General features: G+C 39.4%; 1 protein-coding gene and 1 long non-coding RNA gene across 3 annotated transcripts in view; one reads left to right on the top strand and one right to left on the bottom strand.

Annotated features, from left to right (window-relative positions):
• The first annotated feature begins 1,406 nt into the window (after positions 1 to 1,406).
• The window catches only part of slc66a2 (solute carrier family 66 member 2), a 30,149-nt gene continuing 20,681 nt past the window's right edge, over positions 1,407 to 10,874 (top strand). Inside the window, exons 1-4 of one of the 2 annotated variants that reach the window (XM_032535578.1) lie at positions 1,407 to 1,636; positions 4,339 to 4,814; positions 5,721 to 5,854; positions 9,546 to 9,596. In XM_032535578.1, coding sequence (XP_032391469.1) covers positions 4,612 to 4,814; positions 5,721 to 5,854; positions 9,546 to 9,596 — 388 coding nt within the window. In that variant the 5' untranslated portion in view covers positions 1,407 to 1,636; positions 4,339 to 4,611. Of the gene's footprint in view, positions 1,637 to 3,958; positions 4,815 to 5,720; positions 5,855 to 9,545; positions 9,597 to 10,874 lie in introns of those variants that run through there. The other variant, XM_032535579.1, reaches the window with a different exon arrangement.
• LOC116701717 (uncharacterized) lies at positions 4,784 to 7,058 on the bottom strand. The gene is made up of 3 exons (XR_004334991.1): positions 6,929 to 7,058; positions 5,679 to 5,680; positions 4,784 to 4,796 (listed from the first exon to the last, which is right to left on the bottom strand). It is a non-coding gene; the product is annotated as an uncharacterized LOC116701717 (long non-coding RNA).

Below are 10,874 nucleotides of genomic sequence, written 5' to 3'. Positions count from 1 at the left end.
AATGTTGTCAGACACTTAGAATATTAACCTGAGTCTGTCAAGCATTTTTTGTGAAGAGAAATACAAAATGAAAGTGTTCAAGTGTTTGACCACCGGAGGCACTGTGGAGCAAGACTGTTTTGCCAAGCAGGTCCCTGCATTGTTTGCACGAGGACACACAGTACGTCCACATAATGTGCACGTTCTGTATGCACACACATATTTACAGTTGGGGGTGGTAAAAAGTGGCAATATGCCAGTTTAAGTGCAGAACACTACAGACTGTTTAAATGCAGGTTTCAAAATATTAAAAAAGGTTTTGAAAATATAATGTATAATAGTATGAGGTAGTGTGAATGCATCCCATCTATCCTCACACCGTGAGGGTACAAATACAAAAAAATGGTTAACAAAACATACATGCATACATATTTACAAGACACCCTTACACTATTTTCCTTTTTTTGTGTTGCTTGCGTTCTGTTCCGAGGGATTAGTGTTACTACTGAGAAATATAAATGAATTGTTAGCAGCATGGTAGCACCTTGGGAAACGCATACATTTGGCAATTCTCAATTTTAGAGGAAAAATGTCAACTTATAAGTCCCATTTTGAAATGTTTGATGAACTTGTGGAACTTTGTTGTCACCACTAAAATGACATCACAATTGGTAAAGCAAGAGGAACCCGTCGGTTTTTGGCCTGCGGTCACTTGGAAACGGCCTGCTCCTCCATACCAGCCTGTGTCATGAGCTCAGACACGTTCTTTTCAAGGCCTTCAATGCGGGTTCCCATCTCATCTAGTGGTAAAGTGAAGGAAAGTTCTGCCAGCAACGGTACACTTTATTCAGTTCAAACCAGACAGCAACTACACAACACAACACAAGATTCAATTCTGATTAAATTATATTAAGGATTTACGGCAACATGTATTCATTTTTTTTGTACCACTTGCAAGCGTCCTGCAAACAACTAATTAAAGGAGGATCTAAAGTGGAATGGGACTGGGATACAAGGTGTGCCTCTACTCACTTCTTTTTTAACAAAAGACATTTCAACAGTAGCAAAAGCACAAATGCAAATCCTAAAACTAATGGCAACTAGCTAGTAACACCTGTACCTTTTTCCTATTACACAGATGCTGTGGAAAAAGCCTAAAGTAGAGAACACAATGTATGTTTTTAACTTGTTGCACACTATTTATTTTGACTTATTTTAAGTTATTTTGTTTGATGTTAATACTTCAAACGTCAACAAGAAGTGACATCCCCCAACATGGCTTAGAGCACCTTTAAACTTAAAGCTTGAACTCCCCCCAGTGGCCGTGCTTGTTACAGGTAACATGCGGTCACGTGTGTTCCACGGGTGGAGGGGGCACGTCTTCTGTAGCCTAAGCACTCCCAGGTGTGTAACTGTTTAGCAAAGGTCCTCTAAACCGTCTCCACAGTAATCCAAAAATGATTCCTGCGTCATTTCTGAGGTAACCCGGGAAACGCCAACCAAAGTGAAGCATGCCGTGAAGTACACAGCTGTGTTTACAGCAGGCACGAGCAGGTTAGGGAAAAAAGGATATTTTTGGACTCCAGCTGTTCAGACATTAGCCGGAATCTTCCCTGAAGTCGCTGCATCGTTGCTTCCATCTAAAGACAAAGAAAAGGTCGGAAAGAAAGATTTCTGAAAATGTTTGCGTGACTAGTAGCTAAGTAACAAGACCCAGCTCACGTATAACTCACCGCCTCTGTCATTTCTTTAGCTGCTTTGCTGTCTGTTTTAGACATCGTTTCTTCAACAACACACTAGTCTAGCGTTGGATATTTAACTCTCTCTGGTTGGTTAAACTGGGCTGTGACAACGACTGTAAAAATACCCACTCAGTTTCACCTCAAAACGTTAGCAAACTCCCAGAACTTTGCGGAAAAAATAAGTCGACGGAGTGAAAGCAATGTGACTTCCGCTTGGAGTGTTCAGCTTTTCAAAATAAACGTCACTTGACAAAAGCGTTTGCTACATTTTCTTCTTCAGTGAACTCAAATAATAATAAAGACATACAAATAAAGTTAGGCTGAGATGAGTGCTAGGCTACATTTAGTTTCAAATAAATATGCCAAATTGTCAGACAAAAGCCATTACCAACATAGCGGCATGTCATAAGTAAAAGTCCTATTGGAAATGTGGCTTAAGTAAAAGTATGTAAGTATCATCAGGAAAATGCACTTACAGTATTAGCCTAATGGTAAAAGTACTCAGAGCAGCAAAAATCCTCACATTTTAGTTTTAACTGGGAATAATTCAAACAGTTCCTTCAATAAACTAAATCTTTAATCTGCTAATTATTCCATCTGTACTTGTATGCCATTATATTGTTGGGTGGTTTAATTTACAATAAAACATCATAATTCATAAACTACTATGTTTTGTGCGCAAAAGTCTTAATCTGTAAATTAACTAAAGATGGCAGATTAATGTAAAATAGTAGTATATTTCTCTCTGAAATGTAGTAGAAAGAGGCTTGAAAAGACTCAAGTAAAGTACATGTAACTCAAATTTGTACTTAAGTACAGTACTAGAGTGAATGTACTTAGTTACATTCCACCAGTGGTCATACTATAACAATTTCTGAAAGAAAATGAATGGGATCCTGATCAAAAAAGGCAGTTTTGATGTAGGATTTAAAATGTAAGTCTTTATCCATTTACTGTGGTAAGTTTCTTAAGGAATTAAACATGTCTACGTTGCAACGTGTGAAGGTACTTTTAACAAGACATAGCAGTAAGTACATAAAATGGTTTGTGCCTATTTTGATTAGGCCAGACCTCTGAAAAACCACAATACTCATTTCCCGCATTTGACATGTTACATGCTTCTAATACGAAGGTATATTTGACTGAATTTCCGATTTCATGTGGACTTACTTTATCTAGCTTGACTTTGACAGAGCATTTTTATTAACTCTATGTAAACTCGTGTACCCTGTTCACTGTGTTCTGTGGGATGTGAGGAATAGGACGCTCTCTTCACACTAAGCTTTGGTTTTTAATATAGGCTAAGAGATTATCTTGGCTCATAGACCCTGTTCTCAACTGGGATTAGTGACAGATGAGAGATAAAAGGCCACGAGGGTTACATAACTTTCATTAAACCTTTATGAATCTGTATAATCTGGATTTTGTGTCTGTGACAGTCCTCTCCTGCTGAATATGTTGCATTTAAACTGCGAAGCCTACTGCTGGGATATGCTAAGCAATAAGTCTACTAAAATAAACCAGGTTACATGCCTTTTACAGTCCATGGTTATGAAATATTTAACATGAGGAAGCTCTGTGGGCAAAACACAGGCATGGTGAGCTTCTTCACTGTCTTTTCTGCTATGGATATTACTCTTCAATACAATATGTATTGCCTGCAGGATTAAGTCGAGTAGTAGTAAATTAGCTAAACTAGGCTATATAACATAATTTTTTATATTCAATAATTGTGAAATAATTGTCTTTCAAAGGAAAAGCTTAATAAGTAACCGTGCATAGCCACACATTCTTGTCTAAAAACCACAGACACAACTAAAGTAGTACAATGAATTTATTACAATTAATTTGATTTTTAAATTTAGAAATTAATTTACAAACATTCAGTCAACACAGCTCATAACATAAGATTATATAGAAAAATAATTGCAATGTATATAACATGAGACCAGGTGAAAAAGTGAAAAAAAAAATTAAAAAAAAAGATATAAAAAGGACAACATAAACAGATCCATGAAGAGAGCAAAAAATGAAAAAAAATAAAAAAAAAATGAATATGAATAAAAATGTGAGATTTACAAACCTCGTTAATGATATTGACAACAAATGTTGTTAATTAAATAGATTGGAGTATAAATCATGTATGGTCGTAGCTTTCTTAAGTAGCGCGAGAACTATCTTGACCGGGTGTATCTTTGTCATAACGCATGACGTGTTACGTTTACGGAAGTGTGGGCGAGACCAAAGACGATATAAGCAAAACCAATTGATAGAAATAGTCAGTGAGTAAACAAATATAAAGATAGGGAGCCTGCGCAACAACAACAAAAAATAGTTCCAGTTTTCCCGACAATATCAAGGGCTTTAAACCATTTCCGGAACCTTTTTTGGAGTTTCTTCTTCTGAGTTTAGTGCATTATTTTCAACAAGGCGAGCTAGCATCAACTGAAGTGTTGGCTTAGAGAGAAACGAGTCGGGACCTAGCTATGGAGCAGAATAACAAACGTCTACTCCACTGCAGACACTACTTCTGGCTTTAGCGAGCGTTGTTCAGTCGGTAGCCTACTGTAGCTAGCTAATATTTTAATATTCTCACTGTTTGGACTATCGTTTTCAGATATTGCTGGAGCGTTAGCCCCCCGGACTCGGTCTTCCTGATCCCCAGCTCGGCTTGTGATGGCGTGGCAGTAGCCTGTCTTGTTGTCTGTGGAACCCGTGTAGGGACCAACGTTACGCATGGCAAACACGGATGCTACTCTTTTTACTTGGTCAAAGTCGCTACGAGGAACCAGAGGAGACGCTCCGTAAGCATCTCCACTGAGCCAGGGAAAGCCAGCGGACCCCACTTCGCTACGAGTCGCCCAGGTGTCGGACAGGTGAGCGGCTGAACATGGAAGATGAGGCGTTTGACCAGATCGTGTTCGTGTTTCACAACCTGGTGTCGTGGGTCGCCGCCGGTGCCATGGTGTTCGGTGGGGTGGTGCCCTACATCCCGCAGTACAGAGACATCCGCCGGACTCAGAATGCAGAGGGCTTCTCCACATATGTGTGCCTGGTCCTCCTGGTGGCCAACATCTTACGGATACTCTTTAGGTAACAAGTCCTCCAATGCCTGTTCACGCACACCATGCACGTTTCTTTTGCACAGACCACTCAAAACATCTGCTAATTGTATACTTTTCTGCCTATAAGCCATAGATAGATAGATACTTTATTCATCCCGAAGGAAATTTTAGGCATCCAGTAGCAAGGCAACCACAACACAACAAACACCTATACACATCTATCACACATGCAGTACATACAAATGAAAATACAAATCACTCACAGAAATGCAGTGACCAAGATAAGGTGAGATAGTACGGTACACTGTGTGTAGTGGTGATAGTGCAAAAGGGAACAGTGCAGGGATTGAACAGTGCAGTACAAAGTCCTCACCATATAGAACAAAAGTTAGGATGCTTTAAGAATCAATGAGGTATTCTCTGAAATTCTCCTAGTGATGGATGACAGATAAACCGAGTTACTACTAAACCAACTGGATAGCAGCTGCTTGGGGATTGGATGTACGCCGGTTTAAATTATGGTTTCTAATTATCCTCATAAGGTCTTTTAATGTATGGTAGCATTTTATTTAAACTGGAGTACTAACCTGTTACGCAAAGGCACATTGGTCCCTTACCATCAAGGGTTCTGAAAACACCAAACTACTGAGTAGTTTATGCTAAACTACTGTTTCCCAACTAAACTAGTTTGACATGTACTACATGTGTATTTGACAGAAAGAAAAAGTACAGTGGGGAAATACTGGGATCATTTTTACGGGGGTAAACAAATTGATTTCCTCTATAGCTTCCTGAAGGAATCGTTATACAAGCTGCCACAACTAAGCAGCGTCATTTTATTGAGTCTGTTTTGCGGAAAACTAGAAAATCATAATCATGCATTGTGTTCTACGCCTGTTACTTGTCACACAATGGCCATTTTTTTCTCCATCAGATTCGGCCGCTACTTCGAGACTCTGCTGCTGTGGCAGAGCATCATCATGATCGCCACCATGCTCATCATGCTGAGCCTGTGCACCGACGTCCGCACGGCTACTGAACTCAACACAAAGAGACGCTCCTTCATAGGTCAGAAACCCTCTGCACGGCCTCTTTACAGATACACATAAAGCACAGTTGTCTTAGTTTACCGAGCGATAAGCTCCGGGTGTGCTTTTATTAAGTGCTGCTTTAAATGTTACATGATCGGGAGTGTATGTGAGCAAGGGTGTGAGATGGGATTGTGTGTGAAAGTATAAAAATATCTGAGAGGGAGCGAGTCAGGTGGTTCATGTGTGAGTGTTTGTAAGGAATGTATGAATGTGTGCATGAGAGTGTGAGAGTCTCCTTACCTCCCAGTGTGAGGGGCCCTAGGGTCATTCCTTAAACTGGTAATGTGGTTTGAATAGTCTAGTTAAACCTGTTTCACCACATGTGAACTTTGTTCTTTAGCTACACTGCTGATTGTTGCCGGTGATGTGATCTGCAGGATGTTTGTGAAGAGCTGGTTTTAAACCAATTCTGAAAAAGCAGCCCTCTAAAAAAAACAAAAAAACACTGGCTTCATACTGCACCTCAGTACTTATTATTTAGTGGCCCAAAAGTTTGAAAATGTTGCTTTGTTTAATGCAACAAAAAAGCTGTATTTGTTTCTAGTAGTCAGCTAGTAGACAGGTACCTGTCTAAAATAGTTGATACAGTGCTGCTCATGAGTATAGGAACCCCTGCTTGAGTTGACTAAAAAGAGGAATAAAAAAAATCACCTTTTTCGAAAATGGTCCTATTGCCTTAATTAAATAAAAGTGAAGGAACCCCCCCCCCCCATCATCACATACCCTTCACCATAACTAGAGATAGGCATGGGGGACTTTCCTTAAGATCATCTCTCAGTGCAAATCAAACCAGCTATTAGGCTAACTGAAATATAACCATCTCTATGGTAAAAGGTATGTGATGATGTGGGGTGGGGGTGTTTTAATTCCAAAGGCCAAGGGAACTTTATCAGGATGCATAGTATCCCGATCCATGAAAGAACTGGCGTTTAATAATAAAAATCTTCCTGCTTCTATGGGGATTTAACATAGGGGGTGTATACTTATGCCCTCTGTATTTTAAGGAAAAACATGTATTTATTTACAATACATTATTCGTTCACAAAGAAACCTGGTGTCCTTAAAGTGTTTTCCTCATTTTTTAATTAGGGCATTAAGATCAATTTCCAAAAGATGACTTGTTTTATTCCTCTTTTTAGTCAACTTAAGCAGGCGTTTCTATACTCATGAGCAGCACTGTAGGTGCCCTATTTATTGTCCAGTAGATAAAGATTAGATTCTAGTACTTGGTTACAACTTTATAACAATATTAGCAATCCAAATCTGACTATGTGCCCATTATAAAGACTTCCATTTGCAATACAGTTAAGAGGAACTGAGATGTCTCTGTTCCTGTAAACCGAAGTCAAAACTACAGTGTCCTACTAAACAGCCTCAAGTTATTCAATGTACATCCTTTTGCAAACAAATGGACAAGGAGCAGCCCTCTGTGGTTTTCTCTGTGATCATGTGTTTCAAGGCCTGTGTCATGTGTTGTTTCTGCTCCAGGATTGGGTGCTTCAGCTGGGCTTCCCGTCCCTGTGGCAGTCTGAAGACAGGGGAGGGGAGGACACTGGGATAACGAGTGCTAATGTCCGTAGGCTCAGTGTCAGATGATAAAATACAGAGGAAATGAAATAAACTCTAGAACTCTAGTACAGGAAGCACTCAAATATTTGTAGTGTCCAATCAAAAAGCAGAACCATGTAGCCGCAGAGCATCTTGACGTGTGAGACAGGAATGTCCAGCATTAAAAAATGTAGGTTTCCAGACCGCTTCCAGATAGACTTCACAGATTGTTGGATTTACTACTTTGCAGGGGAGGTGTTTTCTTTACATATGTGTTTGTGCAAACAGAGTCCCTCTCTGGAAATATATGGCTACAGCCAGCAATCACTTAGCTTAGCATAACAGCTAGTCTGGCTCTGTCAGAAGTGAACAAAATCTGCCCCCCAGCAACTCTGAAGCTTGGTAATTAACATATTCTATCTACTTTGTTCCAAGCAAGATTGAAGTGTTGTTCTCAGGTCAAATTTGACCCATTTTCAGAGTTTTTTATATCAGAAATTTGGGTTTCTTTGAAGCAAAAGGGCCAACATGGATGTAGGCCTACATTGTATGGAGCCCACTCAACCCAACGTTCTTTGCAGGTAAAATTAATGATTACTTTCAGGGAATTTTGGGTGTTTTATTCAATTTTTACAACATTTGAAAAACACGTTTTAACGGTTTTAAAACATTATCCTGAAAGTTGAAGTGTCAAAAGTATAAAAAAAAGAAGCCAAAAATGCTGAAAAAGCACAACAAATTAAATTTGACTTTTGACCTGCATGGACAACAAGTTCATGGTCGAAGGGAAGACAACACAAGGGTTAAAACAACAACTTTTAGTTTTTCAAGGGGTTGTGTGCAGAACTATTTCTCGGCCGGGAGCAGTAACTTCTTAACGTCTGCGTGAGGTTGCCAGGCAACAAGCGGAAGCGAATAGGTCTTATTTCAAAAGGTTTAACTGTTGCTACTGACCTAAAAGTGGTTTCAGATATCAAGGGTTTCTCGATAATATTAAACAGCTATGACTTAATACAAAATAATCAAAGCTAAAGTTTAAATTTTAATACCTTCTGTATTAATTAAGCAGGAAACACTCCAACGCGTTTCCAGGCAAAATGGAATAGGAAAAGATACCTCATTTTTGACACAAATACAATTAATAAATTACATTTTGATGTTTGAAAGTCTAGGTTTTGACATTAATGCAGACATAAATTTAAACAAAAATAATAATAATAATAATAATAATGGATTTTTAAATATTGCAATACAGAAAAAAATATTCTGTACCTTCTTTAGTAGGGGTGGGAATCACCAGAGGCCTCCTGATAAGATACCATGCCGATACTTATGCCAAGATACGATATTATTGTCATTTTAAACATAGTGCACTATTCTGCGATATGATGCAATTTATAACCTTTTAATTTTTCACAATTTCAACTGATTTCTGACTGTTGTAACTGTTCTATTATTTGCCTTTACCCACTTAGCCAGTGTATCCACATTACTGCTGATTATTTATCAAAAATCTCATTGTGTAAATATTTTGTGAAAGCACCGATAGTCGACACCACAATATCGTTGCGGTATCAGTATCGAAGTATTTGGTCAAAAATATCGTGATATTTGGCTTTCTCTATCGCCCAGCCCTACCTTGAAGTGTCAAATCATTAAGAAGAGTACAGAAAAAATATATATAAATAAAATACCAAATTTTGCTCATCTGAAATAACCCAACATTCTAACTTTTAGCGGACACCTGTGTCTCTATGTAGGACCAAATCACTCCTAGTCAGAAGCCAAATGAGAAGACATGTTTTCGGGGGGGGCAAAGGTGCCAATGATACTCAAACAAACTCTGCCAGTGGGAACACTGCCGCCCTGTTGTGGTCTTTAGGGCCAGATGACTCTTAGATGATTAGTTATGTCACTGTAATCCGTGATATAACTAATCTGGGAATCCGACTGTCCGTAGTTTTGGGATGACCTGAAAATGTCTGTCTGACCAACCATCACGCAGTATTACAAAGCAACGGCCACGTTCAGTAGCAGCAATCGTAACACGGCAAGGTGAGCTTTGCTGAAAAAGAAAAATACGATTTTTTTTTTTCTTTATTTATTTGTTTTGTCCGTAGCAACAGACAGTAAGGACGAGGAGATCAGAATCCCTAAGAGGCTCTTTCTGGGTATGTACAGAACCTTCTGCGTCTGCCATGAAACATCAGTTGTAGTTCATCTGCCTCTCCATCTCTGTGTCTCGTGCATGATGATGATGATGATGATGATGACCCAGTGTGGCTCTCCCTCATCACTTAACACCATTTACCGCATGTCTGGATGAAGCATGAGCCCATTCCACCCGCATGTTGTCCTGTCCATCCATCTTTGATTCACAGAGTCCGTCCATTGGAGCCATTGCTATGCTGCTTCCAATGCATGTTGCTCTTTACACCCTCAGTACGAATTAAGGATCAAGTTTCACCAAACTAACGTGTGAATGTGATTTTTGCATGTACTGTTTGTGCTTTCATTTATGTTAAAATGACAGTTGAGGAAGAAATGAAAAGCTCACGGGTTCCATACTTGCATAGATATATTTTATGAGTAGTAGTCTGGATCACAGAAGTACATTTCCAGGATAGAGCATGACATCACGCGCCGGATGTCAGGCCTCGCCCCGCATCTTCTGCTCTCTGCGGGTCTGAGCGAGCTACACGCTGAAAATGGAAAATTTGGAATCGAGCAACGAGGCAGGCCTGCGTTGGTTCTTTCGGTGAATGATTGTAAAAATATGCCAAGATTATGTTTATGGGATTTACTCTCTAACCGGGACGTTTTTGGACCACAGGGCGGGGATTTGTTATGGATAAAGTACACACACTGATACACTGATACGAACAAATGACGTTTAACCATGTGTCCAGCTCCTTTAAATAGCTCACGTTACTGTATTGTATGAACAGTTAACTTAATGCTTTGTGTATTTTTTGTTGCGGGGTGAAAACGTTTCACCAAAACAAGTTCCTTCCTGAGACTATTCTGCAGAGCCACCGTCGCTGCGCCGAGAGCTTAGCGCCGCCCAAGTCAAATGTGATTGGTTTAAAGAAATGCAAACAACCCAGAGCGTTTTTTTCCCCCTCCCTCAGATCCTGGAATGTATGTGTGGTGTAGCCAGACCTTACTCCAGAGCACTGTGTAGATAGGTCACACTAACAGTAGTCTAACCCGTTCATAGGACACACTTTAAAGTCTTTTACTGGCCGCTTGTAGTTTTTCTAACGTTATGCCGTTGTTTGTGCGTTTTAAAAGGATTGATTGATTTTGGCTCTAAAACCAAATGTGTTTTGTTATGTGTTTAATGACCCTTAAACATGTGCATGCTTATTTGATCCTGCCCTGAAATGTGAATGTAAAGCATGTTTTTAATGGTTGATTTATGCAAATTGCTGTTGTCTGCTAACCAG

The sequence above is a fragment of the Etheostoma spectabile genome, chromosome 14 (genome assembly GCF_008692095.1).
Source record: "Etheostoma spectabile isolate EspeVRDwgs_2016 chromosome 14, UIUC_Espe_1.0, whole genome shotgun sequence".
Taxonomy (NCBI): Eukaryota; Metazoa; Chordata; class Actinopteri; order Perciformes; family Percidae; genus Etheostoma; species Etheostoma spectabile.
Note: the sequence above shows the minus strand (reverse complement) of the source record. Positions and strands in the feature narration are given on the sequence as shown.